The sequence below is a fragment of the Schistocerca cancellata genome, chromosome 1, assembly GCF_023864275.1.
Source record: "Schistocerca cancellata isolate TAMUIC-IGC-003103 chromosome 1, iqSchCanc2.1, whole genome shotgun sequence".
NCBI classification, from domain to species: domain Eukaryota; kingdom Metazoa; phylum Arthropoda; class Insecta; order Orthoptera; family Acrididae; genus Schistocerca; species Schistocerca cancellata.
In genome coordinates, this window is record NC_064626.1 from 831,144,957 (window position 1) to 831,165,179 (window position 20,223).

Sequence of the window (20,223 nt, forward strand, 5' to 3'; positions counted from 1 at the left end):
ACAGTCTATTTTACGACAAATGCTCTCCAACATGTCCGTTTGAAAGGAACATCAGCCACAAGTTATCTGCAAAAAGTCATAGGGCTAAATTATTCACAGAGCAGCAACACCGTCGCTGAGGAATATCCTCCTTGCAGCGGTACTCATCCACAGAGACACGTGTCACGCTGGCGGAAGCGTGCCCTCGCCCCCCCCCCCCACCCTTCCCCCTGCCACCGCCGCGGCGCGTGGGCGGTGTCAGGCTGTCTGCTGGGTGCCAGCGGGCACTTTGCGCATGCGCGCCCCCCGTCCGGGGGGAGGGCGGTAAGAGCAAGCTGACGCGCGCTCGTGGGCCGCATTGCTTGCTCGGCATCCCTTGACAGCAGACATGGGCCACCCAGCTCCATACGCGAAAGCCAGGGCTTTGCGGCGGATCCTGATGCTGCTGATGCTGCTGCTGCTGATGCTCACACTAGCTACCCAATCAGCTGTCAGCGCAGGAGTAGGTGAGAACTTGACTGCTTCATAATTCTAGCGTAACGCATGTTTAACATTTTACGTATTATGTTTAGAAAGCTGTAAAGTAAAACAAGAAAACAGAAAACCTTGCTACTCCTTAGGTCAAACACACAGTATCTATTAGTGATTTGTTAGTACGCTTTGTGTAAAATATAAGTAGCAAACGTGAATAATGCCAACGATTGGTTCGCAGGAAGTAACCGGAGTTTGTCTAAGTTGCACCTGGAACAGTTACCTTATAACACATATAATTTCGGCAACAAAAATTCGATGCCTGTATACTGTATTCAGCATGTATTATGACATGTGATGCTTCAGTTTGTCAGTTTCCTTCAGTCTACATTTATTAATTTGCTCTCTTGATGACCTTAGCTAGCATATCTTAGTAAGACAAGCATGTAATGAAGAATAGATGGCCCCAATTTGTGCTCCAGTAGACTTTGCATGAGTTACCAGCCCTCTTCCTTTTAGAACGATGTATGTGTGGAAGAATATTACTAATTGATAAATGTACAATAACATAAAATTCATGAAAATGTAATCAACGTAACCGCTGTGCCTCATGTTGAGACAAGAGACATAATGGGAGGACTTTGAGATTATTATTAGACAAGTTAAAATCCCGATTTGTTCAAATTTAGTTTGATATTCTGTCAGATACATTACGATAATAAACTCACATAGTTCAGGAGGCTACGATAAATAATATACTTTACTCTGTCTTCCAACAGTATTTCTCAATAGAGCTGGGTCGTTCACAAGCGAACATGTTCAAAGGAACATTTCGCTGAAGTGAACGAAAGGATCTAGGAACGACTTCTAAGAAACACTTATTCATCATTCACATCGGTCGCGGTCAGTCTCGTTCCTGTGGACGGTCGTTTACAGTGCACTGTGGTCGTAGCAGATCTCTTTCCAGGAATGGTCGTTCACAGTTCACTTTGGCTAGTCTAGTTCTTCCGTTCCTCGATCTTGCTCGGCTGGTTGCGTTCTTTTTTATACAGTCTCTAGTTCCATTTCAACTTATTTTAAATTATATGAAAGTTAAGTTCTATGTCATACACATATATTTTTCAGGCAACAAAAAGAAAAATTCAGTTATCGCTTTGTCGTTCTTTAATACAACTCCAGTTATTTTTTATTGTTTGATGAATTAATGGGGCAGCCATTCCATTTCTTATTTACAGACTAAGTTTAATCTGCCTTATTTAACGACTAGCTTTTAAGATAACTTTTAATATTCTTTTTAATTGCAGCGTCAGAAAATTTACATAAAACTTGAGATTTTTCGCATTAAAATAAAATAAAACCTCACACTTAGTGAGGTTCTTACTATTCAGGTTTGATTTCTTTGGACACGAAAGTAGTTGTGCATGATTGTAGCTCAATGGGATAAGGGAAAGCGACGCCTCTCCATTTGAAAAATATGACAACGGCGTAAAATATTACTTATTTTTAATATCAAAGTCTGTCGTTCTGCAGTAGCTTTTTAACGAAATATTTTCCTTTCCTTTGAACCTGACAATGAAATATGCGTTTGGCTAGTGTCTCCCGTCGATCAGACTGATCGCATAGAGCAAGTCTTTTTAGTTGACGCCACGTCGGCGACTTGCGTGTTGAAATGATGATGAGCACAACGCAACACGCCGTCTCAGAGCGGAGAAAATCTCCGACGCGGCCGGAAATCAAACTCAGGTCCCCCTGATTATATTCTCTCGCATTGAATACTTAGCTATACAACGGACTGCTTTCAATTTAATTATTGACATTAACAATACAACCAATTAACATACTTTTTACTAATTGCGTGGAGTAAATGTAACGAGAAAATCTCATTTTATTTTAAGCATTATTAATCTGGGATAATTTTTAAAAAAATACTCTAAATTATTAGAAAGTAACTTTTCAGTCACATTAGTCATAATTTTTGAGATTTAATTGATTACGCCTTGAATCCTTACGTAGTTTCCCCTGTTGGTTCTGCTTAACGATTCAATGTAATGACTGTTTTCATTTTGATTCAGGCAGGAACAATAAACGATTTTGCAGTTTTTGTAAAGCCACAGGCGGGTTATCACTATCGACGATTTGATATATGTATACAAAGTTTTGAAATAATTCTAAAATCGAAATACGGTGCCTTGGCTTCTGAAGCGGCACAAGATCATACTTCGACTTACACACTGACAAGCAAAATACGACTAGAGCAAAGTTCAGTCGTTTATTGTGGCCGTAATTGAACTTCATCACGGAACAAAAATTTCTGCAACAGATATGTGGCTTGCACCATCCACCTTGCAGGACGAATCCCCTTGGAGCACGGTAGGATATTCATTGGGATGGTTAATTTCGAAGAGAAGTTGCAGTTAACTAAAAATTATCGATGTAATCATCTCATATGTCTTATATCTTACAAGGTAAATACAGGAGACCTTTTTCAAAAATATTTTAATTAAAACACACGCACCTCAAAAAGTGATCATACCTTACGCAAAAAAACTGATAATTCAACTAAGAAGCCATTCAGCGCAAGTTTCGTGGACAACTTTTTCCTGTTCTTTTGTATAGGAAGTTATAGCCGACATATGCTTACAATTGTCAGCTTTGAACTGGTAGTGACCTTTAATTTTTTTTATTTTCAAATAATTTTGTATGTAATATTTATTGTTAAATACATTAATACGTATTTAATGAATTGTTGAGTTTCCTGTTCATTTCACCTTCGTTTGTTAATGGTTGCCTGCGCTCTCTGAGAAGTTATCTTTCTCAAGTGAATGATGACTGAGTCGATGCGTGCAACTTAGCGCCCCTTTCAGCTGGTGACTGATCAAAAGATTGTTATATTTTTCAACTGTAAATATCTCAAAGAAATGTTGTGCTATGCCTTGACGGTATAGAAGGAGAGGGTCTTGTTTCTTTTCCCTTAGAAAGTTTCGGCGATCTCCAAGCATAATTATGTAGTTGCCCCCGTTGCTGACATAAAGCTCATAATTTTATTAAACAGTTTCTCTTCTCCTGTGTCGGAACTCGCGATTTCTTCCAAATAAATTTACACTCCGTACACAGATATTGTCGCACTCTGTTATGTAGTTAATTTACACATCAGCGATATGTAAAAGAAAACTGTTAATGTTGGATTGACAGATGGCAGTTCATTTTCAATTACTTCATGCCAGTTAAGTAGAAATGAGTACATATTATTTTCTGTGAACGAATAAAAAACGAATTTATTGTACTTGCTACGAGTATAAAGTTGTTGCTTTAATTTGCTATGTAAGCGGTGCTGATAGACAATAAAAGCGGGTTAAAAGCTGTGAGCTATCTGAGGAAGTTAACCTTGCATTACTGCGCAACTGTTTCACCAGGTATCCAGTCTAGCTTACCAAATTCCCAACCAGACTAACATTAATTATAATCTTTTAATAGTCATACGACAACCGGTGATATATATATATATATATATATATATATATATATATATATATATATATATATATATATATATATATATATATATATATATATAAGAGAATTTAAATAAAAAGAAATAAATCAGTTTATATTTGGAAATTTATTGTAACATTGATGATTGAAATTTCAGCATATTAAACTTGAGTCGTAACTAAGCTGGTGCCTTATTTAGGATTGTGAAAATGTGAGATTGTAATCTTACGGAACACATCAAATATGGAGCCAAGATTGGGAGACTGCGTACAACACTGCATTCATAAAATAACACACGAAGAACGTTAAAACATACGCAAGAGGAAATTAACCACAACCAACCGATTCAATTTTCACCCAAATAAATTACGTTCGTAGCACAATCCTGTTCGTCATGTAATTACCACACACTGGTATACTAAATTCATACTAACTCTCTGTGAAATCTTCCCAAAAAGAATAGCTGAGGGCTACTTCGATGATTACACCACATGCTTCACGTGGCCAACTTGGTTTACACAAAGCGTGTAACTCCACAATAATTTTGATAATTAAAATAAATTAGATCGAAAAGCAATTTACAAAAGAAAAACCTCGAACTGGTTACTAACGTCTTACTATTAACCTGATGGGTCAAACAGTTATATAAGCACATGGTAGTGGTCTCACAAAGTACACCCCACGTGGGTTGAACATAAAGAAAAGTTGCTATATTGAAAAATATTGTCAAGACGAGATGTTATAATCTCACGCACACTCGCATTTAAGATTGATGATCTTAGTTAGAGTTACTGATCAACACGTGGTTCCACTTTACTCACAAAGTAGTGACAAAGCTACTACTGGAAAATATTCTGAACTTCACACTCGAAATACACTGCGTTGCAATTTAAGATAACATTAGATATTTTAGAGCTAAACCTGAAATGAAGGTGATTAAATTTTCAGTTAGGCTGAGCTTAAGAAATCCATTGTCCTACGGACTTAGCAGACATGCGCTTAGCTGGAGATCTTACCACTTCAGACGCTCGCCACGGACAGACTGACTGGTCCCTTCCTGAGAGTGGCTCACAAATACAAACGGAAGTGGCCAGAGCGGCAGCTTCCTATACCAACATGACAAGGGATGGACAGGACCATACTACTGGATAGAAACCTCTTTGCTTTTAGGAAGCGTAGCTACCTGTTCCGACGTTGGTTCTACTGTTCTCTAGCAGACAGGCTTGTCTGCTACCCTCAAGCATGCAACTAGAAATACATTTGCTCATTCATCCTCTCACACAGAAGGGAAGGGGGATGACAGTATCTTATCATACACAGTATATAAAAGAAAGCGGATGTAGGTTCCGTACGAGACATGAATTACATATAAACTGTGTTTTAAAGTGTAGTAGTGTGACAGATCGTTCTTGTTTATGTGTAAAAGTAACACGTAACACTACTCAGTCTCCTCCCAGATAGTCAGAAACGCCACAGTAAATTTAGAAGAGGAATTTATGCCGTAAATGACAACAGATTTAAGAAATCAAACATGAAAGGAATCCAACAGAGACCTTTCACAAGTATCAGCTATATGTCAAAGAATTTAACAACCAGAAGTGATAGCTGTACTTAACCCGCCACGGTAGCCGAGAGCGCTAATGCGCTGCTTCCTGGACTCGGATAGGCGCGCCGGTCCCGGATCGAATCCGCCCGGCGTATTAACGTCGAGGGCCGGTATGCCGGCAAGCCTGGATGTGGTTTTTAGGCGGTTTTCCACATCCCACGAGGTGAATACCGGATTGGTTCCCAAGTTCCTCTTCAGTTACACGACTCACAGACATGTGGAAATTGTTCGCACTATCTCATGACTTACACTAGACACAGACAGCTGGGGTACACTACTTCCGTCCCGGGGGTTCAGCGTGTCGTCAGGGAGGGCATCCAGCGACCATCTGCAATTAACACTGCCAAATCCGTAATAACAAAGCCGTCCCCGCAATCGAGCGGGAAAAAGGCCCCTAGAAAGAAAAGTGATAGCTGTACTTACTTGATATTTTTTCCTGGAAATTTATCTAAAATGCATGTAGCATGAATAATTATATAAGAAACGAAAGCTGAACGAGTAAACATGAACGGTTCCCAAATGGAACGATGACCACTGAAGCAGTTCCAGAGCATGAACGATTTTGTCCATCTATAGTTCTCAGTTGGTTTCAGAACCGCCGGCAGAAATAGGAGATCAAATCCGCCAGGATACGCTAATTCTGACGCGAGTAATATACCGGTTGAGTGGCATTCCCTTCATGAAGTTCTATTTCAATGATTGCATAACACTACGTTCTGAAAGCATGTTAGAAAACAGTTGTCCGGTTCGTTTCAAATTGTAGTTCTCCTATGCGTTGGCATTAAAACGTTGTGTGCAAATGATTCTTTTCGCCGCGCCGAGTGGCCTCGCGGTTTGAGGCGTCATGTCACGGACTGCGTGGGCCCTCCCGCCGCAGGTTCGAGTCCTCCTTCGGGCTTGCGTGTGTGTGTTTTTCTTAGCATAAGTTAGTTTAAATAGAGTGTATGTGTAGGGACCGATGACCTAAGCAGTTTCGTCCCTTAGGAATTCACACACATTTAAACATTTTTTGATTCTTTTCAATGGATTAAAAATTCAAAACCGTCAATAACATTGGCACAGAAAACGTAATGCTTTCCATCCACCGTTTCATTCGTAATATTTGTAAGTAAGCTTTACTTAGACGCACGTGAAGCCAACTCTACATGTTGGCTACGAGAGCATGCGGCACCCGCTTTGGACTTTTTCAGTGAGGGGCGCATTAATTCTCGCAATACAAAGGGGAGGGAGCACTTTGTGCTCACCTTTTGAAAAAAATTATAATCTAGTCGATCACTGTAAAATTTAGAATTTTGAAAAATTTTATTTTTGTTTTTAAAGAATTCTTCTAGCAGATTCCAGAAATGTTTTAAATGTTTCAATTAAACTTACCCGAAAATTTAAGTCTCAATAGGAGGTGTCACTTTCCCCATGGCTGCCGTATTGAATATATCGAGGTTCAGGCCCTTACTTACACATCAACATCTCTTTTAAAGTATGTTGAGAGTAAAAGTCTACAACAACGACAGTCGACATTACAGAAAGGACGTTGATATTTCCAAGAGTGTGGCAAAAGGCATCTTCAGATGATGGACCCTACTTTCACGTAGTACCTCTTTAAAAACTGTGTTGTTAATATAATCCAACAACAATTAAAGAGCTTTTTTAGTTTTTGGGTGGGCATAATGTTAACACCCCTTGTCCCTTGCTAACGTGCCTTACGGAAAATGCCTTTCTATTAGTTGGGCTAAGCTACTATTCTCTTGAGCATGATTTATTTTTTTCAACATGTAGTCTATCGTCGAGAATGCTTTCCTGGGGTAAACCGTTGTAGTCGTTCTATACCGGTCGACCGCCAAATGAATCTGACGAGAATAGTTTATTAAATGTACTCCATTTAATTGTTTTTGAATTATCGAGAAGATATATAAACGTAAATGAGATTACCTCCCTGCATCGTTTTCCTTAGCAGGGGATGTAAATCTTTTCGAAACTGAAACACTTTGAAAAATTCATATTGAGAGCCTAAATACTCTTCAGGTATCCGTTACTGGCACCAGATGCACGCCTTAAGTGTAGGCAACACGCTGTCCGATGGCACAACTCTGTGCAGTCTCGCCGCAATTCGAGAGTAGTAGTTCGCTGATGCTTCGTAATGAATCAGTGGATGACAATGAACGTCGGATGAGATGTACAGGCCAAGCTCCCTGCATTACTTGTGTCTGCGGCCATACATCGATATTTCATGCAGCGTTAGGTATTTTGGTTCTTTGAAGAAAGGAAAACCCCCTTACTCATTCCATCTCGCTATCAGATATGTAGACTCGCAGCAGATAGAACATACATTTAGCTCCCTTAGTGTAAACAGATTTGTCATTCTGTAATGTATATAACTTCACACGACTCAAACGAAATAACGTAACTTACTAAAGGCATGACAACGAAACACTCCTTTCTCACGGTTCAAAACACGGGTATTTTCGTTAATTAGAGCACAGAATATTGCCTACTTCAGTGTTATTCAGCGAAACCATTGCTAGATCACGCCTGATCTATGCAGGATACATTACTCAAATGATCAGTTGATCGTTTAGTTTGCTGCGTAATTGAGGTACTCCAAACGAGTAATTGTCCGCGTAGCATGTTGCTAAGAGAGCCGCTTGCACTAATTATCTTTTGGAAATGCTTGTCCATTCCCAGTCTGATTACTCAACCGCGAACAAGATCGATGTGATTCAGAAACTGTGGAAGTACGAACCAGTTTCGATTCTCCGTTCATCTACATCCACCTAGATATTCCGTCAGCCATCATAGAGCGAATGGAAGGGGAAAAATTGTAGCACTACGTAATTTCCATTCCTATTACACTCGCAATGGGGCGAGAGTGAAGCGACTGATTATGTGGCTTCGCATGAGCCATAATTTCTCTCATCTTCGTGGTCCTTAAGCGAAATGTACCTCGTCAGCAGTGGAATCGTTCTATAATCAGCCGGAAATGTTCGTTCTTTAAATTTTCGCAGAAAAGTTTTGCGGAAAGAACACCATCTTCCTTCAGAGATTCTCATTTGAGTTCCCGAAGAATTTCCGTAATATTCGCGTATTGATCAAACCTACAAGTCACAAATGTGACAGTCATCATCTGAATTGCTTTAAATTGCTTTAAAGTCTTTCCTTATTCAGACATGTTCGTAGTCCCAGACACTCTAACGCTACCCATGAACGGATGACAAAAGTTTTCTGAATGCTCTCCTATGTAAATGACATACCTTTTACAAAAAAAATTCCCAATATTCATAAGCTCACCATTCACTGATCTTACATCTTCTTTCCATTTCATATCACTTTAAAACGTTATGCCTAGAGACAATCGACGATTGGTCCATGGTCTGACGTAGCGTCTTAGACTAATAATCAGAACGTCTTCGGCTCTGGGTTCGAACCTTGTCATTGCTTAAATTTTGAATATAAATTATTAGCAATGGTGACCGAAAACTTCCACATAAAAAGTCATCCTCATTCTAACAACGGACTTGTCAAAGAGGACGGGGCAGCATGTAGAGGTACAGGGAGGTTTCTTGCATTTGGGATGTAAGCCTGTCCTAAAAAGAGAAAGAGGTAGCAATGACAATCTCAGGAGGATACAGACGGCAATAGAAACCGCTGCATTAAAGACACATAAGGTAGATCTACAGGACTTGTGGCCTGAAATTGAAAGGAAGTATCACGACGATCTCTCCATTGGCAAACGATTTCTTATTAATCCCCCGTTTAGATCTCTGGGAGGGGATTGCCAAGAGGGAGGTGACTTTGAGAAAAAGTGCAATAAACAACTAAATGGCAACATTCTACGAGTCTGAGTGTGGAATGTCGGAAGTTTGGACGCGGAAGGAGAGCTAGAAAATCTGAAAAAGGAAATTCAAAAGCTCAGACCAGATATAGTGTTGGTCGGTGAAATTAAATGTAAAGAAGATAAATATTTCTGGTCAGACGAATCTAGCAGCAATTGCAGCAGAAAATGGTATAATGAGAGTACGGCCGGACTGTGTGGCCGAGCGGTTCTAGGAGCTACAGTGTGGAACCGCGCGACTGCTACGGTCGCAGGTTCGAATCCTGCCTCGGGCATGGATGTGTGTGATGTCCTTAGGTTAGTTAGGTTTAAATAGTTCTAAGTTCTAGGGGACTGATGACCTCAGGAGTTAAGTTCCATAGTGCTCAGAGCCATATGAATCATTTGAGAGTACGATTCGTTACCAATACCAATGTCTGGCAGAAAGCGAGCTAATGTGAACAGTTCAGTTATAGTGTTGTAGTCATTAGATTCGACAGCAAGACAAAGCTCACAATAATAGTTCAGGTACACATGCCGACGCAGGGAACAGAAAATTTTGAGACAGTTGGTAATTCAGTATGTAAAGTGAGGGAGAAATGCAATAATCACGAGAGGTTGGGATGCAGTTATAGAGGAAGGAGCAGAATAAAAGTTACGCGAGAATATAAGCTTAGCAGTGAGAATGACCGAGGAGAAAGACTAATTGCGTTCTGCCATAAACTTAAGCTAGCAATAGCAATTACTCTGTTCAAGATTACCAAGAAGATGTGATATACTTGGAAAAGTTCCGAAGACGCGACAGGATATCAGTTGGGTTTCATTCTGCTCAAAGAGAGACTCTGAAAACGGGTGTGGTTTGTAAGGCGCACTCGGGTCACAGCCAATTATCAGTGATGAAGAACAGAATGAAGTTAAAGAGAATCATCTGGAAGAATCAGTTGGGAAAGAAGTGGGATAAAGAAATAAGGAGGATTGATGAGACGCCTTTACAGTTCGCTAAAAATGAGGGTACTGCTACAAGGAGTACCACAGTAGGCAACTCAAATGCAGAAGAGGACATTTCTGAAGAGAGAAATCCCGGTACTGCTACAAGGAGTACCACAGTAAGCAACTCAAATGCAGAAGAGGACATTTCTGAAGAGAGAAATCCCAGCTGTTGGACATATAATCATAGGTAGAAGGAAAGTAACTTCTAAGAAAATTTGGGTAGTAGACAACACATCTGCATTGCTCACAAAAGAAGGACTTACGAATACACGGAAGCGGCAAAGAAACTCGTATTGGCAAGCGTATTCTTATACAGAGATATGTAGACAGGCAGAATACGCCTATATAAGACAACAAGTGTCTGGCGCAGTTGTTAGATCGGATACTGCTGCTACAAAGAAGTGTTATTTTATAGTCGGCGCACGAGCGATGGGACACAACATCACTGAAGTAGTGATGAAGTGGGTATTTTCCTGTACGACCATTTTACCAGTGTACCGTGAATATCAGAATTCCGGTGAAACATCAAATCCCCGACATCCTTGCAGCCGTGAAAGGATCCTGCAAGAACGGGACCAACAACGAATGAAGCGAATCGTTCAGCGTGACAAAAGTGCAATCCTTCCGCAAAATGCAGCAGATTTCAATTCTGGGCCATCAACAAGTGTCAATGTCCGAACCATTCAACGAAACATCATCGATATGGGCTATCGGAGCCGATGGCCCGCTCATGTACCCTTGATGACTGCAGGACACAAAGCTTTACTCCTCGCCTCGGCCCGTCAACACCGACGTTGGACTGTTGTTGACTGGAAACATATTGCCTGGTCGGACAAGACTCGTTTCAAATTGTATCGAGCGGATGGACATGTACGGGTATGGAGACAACCTCATGAATCCATGGACCCTGCATTTCGGCAGGGGAATGTTGAAGCTAGTGGAGGCTCTGTAATGGTGTGCGGCGCGTGCAGTTGGAGTGATGTGGGACCCCTCATACGTCTAGATACGACTCTGGTAGGTGACACGTAAGCATCCTGTCTGATCACCTGCATCCATTGTTGACCATTGTGCATTCTGACGGACTTAGTCAATTCTAGCAGGACAATGCGACATCCCACACGTCCAGAATTGGTACATAGTGGCTCCAGAAATACTCTTCTGAGTTTAAACAGTTCCGCTGGTCACCGGACTACCCAGACATGGACATCATTGAGCATATCTGGGATGCCTTGCAACGTGCTGTTCAGAAGAGATCTCCACCCCGTCATACTCTTACAGATTTATGGACAGCCCCGCTGGATTGATGAATTCCCTCCAGCACTATTTCAGACCTTAGCTGAGTCCATACCACGACCTGTTGCGGCACTTATCCGTGTTCGCGTGGGTCCTATATAATATTAGGCAAGTGTATCAGTTTCTTTGACTCTTCAGTGTGTTTTCAGGGAAATTCAGGAATACACCTGTATAAGTCACTTAGGAATGGAAGAAATAGGAAATACAGAGAATCCAAGGAGAAATGGCTCCAAGAAATTAAAAGCAGGGGCGGTAACATAAAGAGTGTAACTGCAATTCCAAAGTTAAACTCAGGGCGCATAAATTGAATGATTCTACGACACAAAGGATTTATCTCCTAAAGTGATAGAAGAAGAAATGGAGGTCGATATGGAAGATATATTGGATCCATTATAAAAGTCGAAGTTCAACAGAGTTTTTGAAGAGTCATGACCTATTAAGGCAGAAGGGACATAAAGTACTTCTTATGACTTTCTAAAACAATTGGGGGAAGTGCCAACCGAAAGACTGTGGAAGTTGATGGTTAGATGCTATGAAACTGGAGACATACTATCAGACTTTCGAAAAGATATCATGCTCTGAATTCCGAAGATATCAAAGCACATAACTTAGAGAACTATTGCACAGTTAGGTGAACAGTTCCTGCATTCAAGAATAATAAAGAGATGAATGGAAAAGAAAATTGAGGATGTGTTAGACGAGGATCAGTTTGGCTCTAGAGAAGGGAAAGCACCATTGAGGTAGTCTTGACGTTGTGCTTGATAATGGAAGAAAGACATAAGAAAAATCAAGAGCTGTTCATTGGATACGTCAATCTGGAAAAGATATTAAACCATGTAAAATGATGCAAAATGTTCGAAATTGTGAGAAAAAGAGAAACAAGTTATAGGCAAAAGTGTGGTATAGCGTACAATAAGTACAAGAACTAAGAGGGAACAATAAGAGTGGAAGACCAAGAACGAAGCACTCGGATTAAAAAGGGTGTAAGACACGGATATAGTCTTCCACCCCTGCAATCTATACTTCGAAAAAGCAGTTACTGAAATAAAAGAAAAGTTCAAGATTGGGAATAAAATTCAGGGTGAAATGATATCGATGATAAGATTCGTTGAAGACATTGCTACCCACAGTGATGGTAAAGAAGAGTTACAGGATCAACTGAACGGAGAGGGTATAGTATATGGAGTGAGAGTAAAGCGGTAGAGACAAACGTAATGAAAAGTAGCAGGAATGAGAATGCCGTGGAACTTAACATCAAAGTTGGTTATCACGAAGTAAACGAATTTAAGGAATTCTGCTACCTTGGTAACAAAATAACCCATGACAGACGAAGCAAGCAGGAGATAAAAAGCAGACTGGCGCAAACAAAGACGGCATTCCTCTTCAAGAGGTTGGCACATCAAAGGAATTAATGTTCAAGCAATTCGAATCAGTTCCTTGTTTCTTTTTTTTTTCTTTTCTTTTACTTTTTTATTTTTTAAAGATGTTATGACTCTGACATTCATCGACATCACTTTTCCGTATAGTACAGCGTCATCAGCAAACAGTCGCTCGAACGTGGTTGCTTATCCTGTTCGTTGGGTTATTTATTTATATGTAAAACAAGTATGGTTCTACCACAATTCCCATGAGCACTCCTGACGATGATGATGTTCGATTTGTGGGGCGCTCAACTGCGTAGTCATCAGCACCCGTGCACATTCCCAATCTGCACACAGTTCAATCTAGCTACTTTCGTGAGTGACGATGGTATGATGAGGACAACACAAACACCCAGTCCCTGGGCAGAGAAAATCCCCACTCCGGACGGGAATCGAACCCGGGACCTCGTGATCCAGAGGTAGCAAGCTAGCCAGTAGACCACGATCCTGACAATATCCTTGTTTCTGATGAACATTCGTCGTCCAGGAAAACGTACTGGGTTGCTTTACTTGAGAAGTCTTCGAGCCACTCACATATCTGGACACCTATTGCATATGCTTGGACCTTCGTTAATAGTCTGAACTGAGCAACTGTGTCAAACGCTTTCAAGACATAGAGACATAGGAATATTCCTTCCATGGCTCGCAGGATATCATGTGTTATAAGGAAAATTGAGCCTCTCATGACTGGTGCTTTCTAAATGTGTGCTGGTTTATGGACAGTAACTTTTCTGTCCCAAGAGCATTTATTATATTAGAACGGAGAATATGCTCAAGCCTTTTTAGCAGACCAATGTTAACTATACTGATCTATAATTTAGCGTTTTTACATTGAAGCGCCAAAGAAACTGGTATAGGCATGCATATTCAAATACAGAGATCTGTAAAAAGACAGAATATGTCACTGCGGTTCGCAACGCCTAAATAAGATAACAAGTGTCTGGTGCTGCTCGGTTACTGCTCCTACAATAGCAGGTTATCAAGATTTAAGTGAGTTTGAACGTGGTGTTATAGTCGGCACACAAGCGATGGGACACACCATCTCCGAGGTTGCGATGTAGTGTGGAGTTTCTCATACGACCATTACAGGATTGTATTGTGAATATCAGAAATCTTGTAAAACATCAGTTTCCGACATCGTGTCGGCCGGGAAAAAATCCTTCAGGAAGGGGCCCAACGACGACTGAAGAGAATCGTTCAACGTGACAGAAATGCAACTCTTCCGCAAATTGTTGCAGATTTCGATGCTGGGTCATTAACAAGTGTGAGCGTGCGAACCATTTATCGATACATCATCGAAGTCCCACCCGTGTACCCTTGATGACTGCACGACACAAAGCTTTACGCCTCGCCTGGGCACTTCAAAACTGACATTGGACTGTTGATGTGTCGGACATATCTCGTTTCAAATTGTATCAAGCGGATGGACGTGTACGGGTATGGAGACAACCTTATGAATCCATGGACACTGCAGGGGACTGTTCATGCTGGTGGAAGCTCTGTATCCTGTCTGATCACCTGCATCCGACAGACTTGGGCAATTCCAGTAGGACAATGCGACATCCCACACGAGCAGAACTACTACAGAGTGGCTCTAGGAACACTCTTCTGAGTTTAAACACTTCTTCTGGCCATATAACTCCCCAGGCATGAACATTATTGAACATATCTGGAATGCCTTCCAACGTGCTGTTCAGAAGAGATCTCCATCCCCTCATACTCTTACGGATTTATGGACAGCCCTGCAGGATTCATAATGCGAATTCCCTTCAGCACTAGTTCAGATATTAATCGTGCCCATCTCATGTCGTGTTGCGACACTTCTGCGTGCTCGTAGGGGGAGGGGGGGGGGGGGAGGAGGCTACACGATATTAGACAAGTGTACCAGTTCCTTTGGCTCTTCAGTGTATAAAGAAGTGTCTCCTCTGCTCCAGTGGCTACAAGATCGCATTTGATTCTGCGCCTAAGTTAGTAAATTCTTGAGGCAGTCGGTTCTTCAGGACACGATATGGAAAAACGACAAAGTAACCAACGGAGTCCCCCTGCTCAGACCCACCCGCCAAGACAGATACAACTATGTGAAAATATCGAATCAGAAACAGAAGACGGAGTGCTATCTCTCCTGTACTGCAAAGTGACGCTGGGCCTCTGCAGTAACCAGGGCGGCAGACGGTTAAAACCCTGAATTTGGGTTTGTACTTGCTCAACAGCGAGTGACTCCAGCACACGCTGCACGCGGATCCCAAACGGCATTGTGGCTCGTGGGTGGTTGAAGAAGAGGCGTTGCAGAGGTGTGAAGAGCAGCTAACAGCATGGTGTGAAGATGAAGTCGAAGTTGCGAGGAGCTTACATGCCTGATGCACTATGAGGAGCTGCCACCTAATGGTGAATGGCGGTTCCCCAACCTCAGCACAGAGGTTGAGTAAGGGAGTGGTCTTGTAAGCACCCGTGGCCACCAAATCCCCTCGAGTAAGAAGGCAATGTCTCCAAGTAATGTCCTATGCCTTACTGATTTCGAAGAATATACCGATTGTAACGTCGCGAGTCAATACGCAGTAGCATTTATTGCACTACTTTGCAGTACGGCTCGTAGCTTTGGAGCCGTTGGCGGTGATAGAAGCAGCCGCTTGTATCTCAGCGTGACTCATTCGCACCTGTCGCTAGCCTAGCCGTGGGATCGAGTGACGGAGTATTCAAGCCCCTAAGAATCTAAATAAAACTATACTGAATATTATTCAGTTCAGTTAAAAGTCAATGTACTGACATTTGTTATTAAAAAGAAAATTGTGTAAGAATCTCAGCTTTCTAGGTGGCATACTTTCAGAGTTAGTGAAAAATCACCTAAAACACCTTAAACAGACTCTTGTAAGATTAAAGTCAGTTAGGATTCATAACAGTTTGTCTTTTAATATCATTTGGAATCATTGCTGAAGTTCACAAAATGGCAGAACAATTTATTTAGATTTTCATAGTTAAAAAACGTTAACTTCTTTTCATTTTTCGTAAGATAAAATTCAGAAAAGATTATTATTTAGTTAATTTGGTTTTGTGTGAGTCAATGAGAATGAGTGAGGATGACGTATGTCCAAAGGTACTTGCTTTTGTAAGAAGGCAGCCAGAATAGTCGTTTGTAGAGTAATAGTTTTCTAAAGTTATTTCAAGATTAGTTTTCTTTTTGTTTGGTTTTGTTAAAGATTATATTAATACTTGCATATTTAAATGACGTAAATGCAGCTGGGAATAGTGACTGCTGTAGGACAGTTATGGCGCGAGGATACTCTCGAAGGATTGTTCTGATTGGCTGGTCATTTTGACCAACTGATCAGAGTTAAGCAGTTCCCGCGCACTGCCAAGTAGTTATACTGGTATAGAAGCAGACCGAACAGGGGTCGCTGGCTAACAATCGGACGTGCAGGTCGTGTTGGACGTGTCCGTCTACATTATGAGTAAAAAGAAGATGTTACTGGTTTCTCCCACCCAGATTGTATTGCCGTGAAAGCAGTTGCATTTACGGAAATATTGTGAAAATCTGAGCGTTGTGAAGTGATCTGTTTGATAGATAAACCCGTGGGAACTTTCGGCCTTTTTTAGAATTCCGCGTGGCATGTTTCATACCCGTTTATGGAATGGTTGGCGACCAATTTCTTCATTAGAAATCCACTGTAAAGGACCGAATGTGAAATTCGTGTATTGTAGCATTGTAATGACTGTAAATTGCGTAATAATTCGATTCGGACTTAAGCGCGTCTCTGGCTACCTTGCGTGTGTACTGAGTTGTCTGAACTGTGAACTGGGGACAATGATATTACTCGTCAATTAAATATGGGCTGATGGCAAGTGTTTATTCTGAAACGGAAAAATAAAAGAACTCGTTTACTGAATTTTGACAATTTTCTAAAGAGATGAAGCAATTGCCCTCCACCCGAAATTTGTTATAAGATATTACAGGATAGCTTGCTACCGGAGTTTACACCGACTATGCAGACATAAGTATTGAGGTGGTTTTTTTTTCAACGCTGTTTTTAACATCATCTGGACAGTATCTACGTATGGAGAGAAACAGGCTGGTGATCACACGCCGTACTGAGGTAGGTGGAACTTAGGTAGTGCAACGTACGACGAGAGACAGTGATCAAACAATTACGCCACCCTACTAAACCCGCCACGCCGCACGATATAGTGATGGTTGCATAGGAAAGACTGCTTATCCATACACAATGCACCCATAGTCCAGCCGCAAACGCACGGAAGCCCTATAAAACTGGAGAAGGCGCGCCCTGTCCGCTCCCAAGACTTGTGGCTAAGTCTCTTTAAGAGATTCAGTGCCTTAAGGGATATGCCTTTCATGTCTCTCAGGTGTGGTAACCACGACAGTTTCGAGTCAAACATGAGAACCAGAAACCGCACTGGTCTCTAAAATGTCGAATGATATCTCTCATACGCTAGACAGCAATATTAAAAATACGACGAGAACGAGTAAATTGAAGACACAGACATTTACCTGCAGAAAATTGAAAACCCGTCTTGGCAGCCCACTCCTCCGCGCTGTAAGTTGCAACTGACGGCTTTCTGTTGCAACACTGAAGAAGGAACAGAAAACTGCAAAATCGTTCACAAATAAGGAGCAGTGTACGGGACTCCTCACTGTAGAAGTGATACTGTTTATAGCTACGGCGAAGAGGGTAACAGATAAAACACTACTCTGAGGTACACCGTTCTCCTGATGAAAACGATCAGACAGCGAGTCACCACTCGAATCTGAAAGCACTACCGATCTTGAGCGTACGGAAGAAAATTCTTTGTACAGAAGATTTATTGTATGCACTCATCCTAAGCCCTTGAAATGGTCGGTGCATATAAGTGATCCGTCATCAAAATTAATGAAATTCTAATACGATCTTGAGATAATATACAAAAAGGGAACGCAAAAGATAGTAGCATGTGGATTGTAATGGGTACTAGGAGACGCATCTGCATCCACTAGGAAGAGATCGACAACGAAGAAGAAGACGACCAGAAACCAGTGATTGGAAGAGACGAAAAGTGAGCTATTCCGAAGCAGTTTCATGATTTGCCGATAGATAGACACAAAGGAATCATTCACATGTACGACCGTATTAAAAGTTATAGATCGTGGACAATTATGAAGAAAGACATAGAAGAGTACATTCGATGTCCGGAGAGTTATCAGAAGAACAAGATCACGCAGAATAAGGTGAAGATGTCCATAGTGCTGACCAAAATACTTAACAGGGTATTAGCTCTTTGTATTATCGATGTAGTTCGATTGCTTCAGATAATAGAAAAAGAGAAAAGATAAATCCTAAGGTTTCAGGATGACCTCACGAAAATTGTGGTAGCAAAGCCTATGTCACAATAGGATGCGGACTCATTAGCGAGTCTTGTACAGAGAGTAATTTGAAATTACGGAATAGCGTTCATATTATTGAGTGACCAAGGAATAAACTTCCTAAGTGACGTCTTAAAGAGGGTTTGTCGTTTACTGAAGATCGAAGCGATTTAAGCTTGTGCACGCCATCCTCTAATTAACGGAGCACTGAACACAAACAGAATATCTATGTCGTCATGTGGGAGCGAAGTAGGAAAACTGGGGTGAATGGGTAAATTTTGCCACTTTCGTATATAAAACCACAACGCATTCATGAACTGGGTTGACTCCATTTGAGTTGTTTTAGGGGAGAATTTGCAACAAACCTGGGATCCTACAATGACATCCGGCCAACGTACACTACTGGCCATTAAAATTGCTGCACCAAGAAGAAATGCAGATGATAAACGGGTATTCATTGGGAAATATATTATACTAGATCTGACATGTGATTACATTTTCACCCAATTTGGGTGCGTAGATCCTGAGAAATCAGTACCCAGAACAACCACCTCTGGCCGTAATAACGGCCATGGTACGCCTGGGCATTGAGTCAAACAGAGCTTGGATGGCGTGTACAGGCACAGCTGCCCATGCAGCTTCAACACGATACCAAAGTTCACAAGAGTAGTGACTGGCGTATTGTGACGAGCCAGTTGCTCCGCCACCATTGACCAGACGCTTTCAGTTGATGGGAGATATGGAGAATTTGCTGGCCAGGGCAGCGGTCGAACATTTTCTGTATCGAGAATGGCCCGTACAGGACCTGCAACATGCGGTCGTGCATTATCCTGCTGAAATGTAGGATTTCGCAGGGCTCGAATGAATGGTAGAGCCACGGGTCGTAACACATCTGAAATGTAACGTCCACTGTGTCTGTTGACTCAGGGATCGAGACGTGGCTGAACGATCCGTTACAGCCATGCGGATAAGATGCCTGTCATCTCGACTGCTAGTGATACGAGGCCGTTGGGATCCAGCACAGCGTTCCGTATTACCCTCCTGAACCCAACGATTCCATATTCTACTAACAGTCATTGAATCTCGACCAACGCGAGCAGCAATGTCGCGATACAATAAACCGCAATCACGATAGGCTACAATCCGACCTTTATCAAAGTCGGAATCGTGATGGTACGCATTTCTCCTCCTTACACGAGGCATCACAACAACGTTTCACTAGGGAACGCCGGTCAACTGCTGTTTGTGTAAGAGAAATCGGTTGGAAACGTTCCTCATGTCAGCACGTTGTAGGTGTCGCCACCGGCGCCAACCTTGTGTGAATTATCTGAAAAGCTAATCATTTGCATATCACAACATCTTCTTACTGTTGGTTAATTCTCGTGTCTGTAGCATGTCATCTTCGTGGTGTAGCAATTTTAATGTCCAGTAGAGTATAATACAACTACGATGACTACGTAACGTAACTGAAGGAAGGGATTAGGCAGGTAAATCAAATGGCAAGGAATTTTAGTACGTAATCTAAAGAAAAGAACAAGGAATATTATGATCATACTCTAAAGCCCACGGAACTCTAGGAAGAAGACAAATATTATTGCGTGTGAAAATGTGAGAAGAGAGCAGTCAAAGAAGTAAACAAGGCTATGGAGAGGAGTACTCCAATTAACGAATAACAATTTCATAACAGTACATGCGAACAGCTTAAGCGGTTCATAACCTTCGATATGTGAGGTTGCCATAAAGTTGAGTTGATTTGTTCCGAAATACCTTACCTTAAAATTGATTACAGCGGGATAGGAAGTCAAAACGTGGAGAT

General features: G+C 41.5%; 1 protein-coding gene across 1 annotated transcript in view; it reads left to right on the top strand.

The window, feature by feature from the left end:
• Window positions 1–352: 352 nt before the first annotated feature.
• The window catches only part of LOC126162431 (fibrillin-2-like), a 121,105-nt gene continuing 101,234 nt past the window's right edge, over window positions 353–20,223 (top strand). Inside the window, exon 1 of the mRNA XM_049918935.1 lies at window positions 353–485. Coding sequence (XP_049774892.1) covers window positions 368–485 — 118 coding nt within the window. The 5' untranslated portion in view covers window positions 353–367. The remainder of the gene's footprint in view (window positions 486–20,223) is intronic.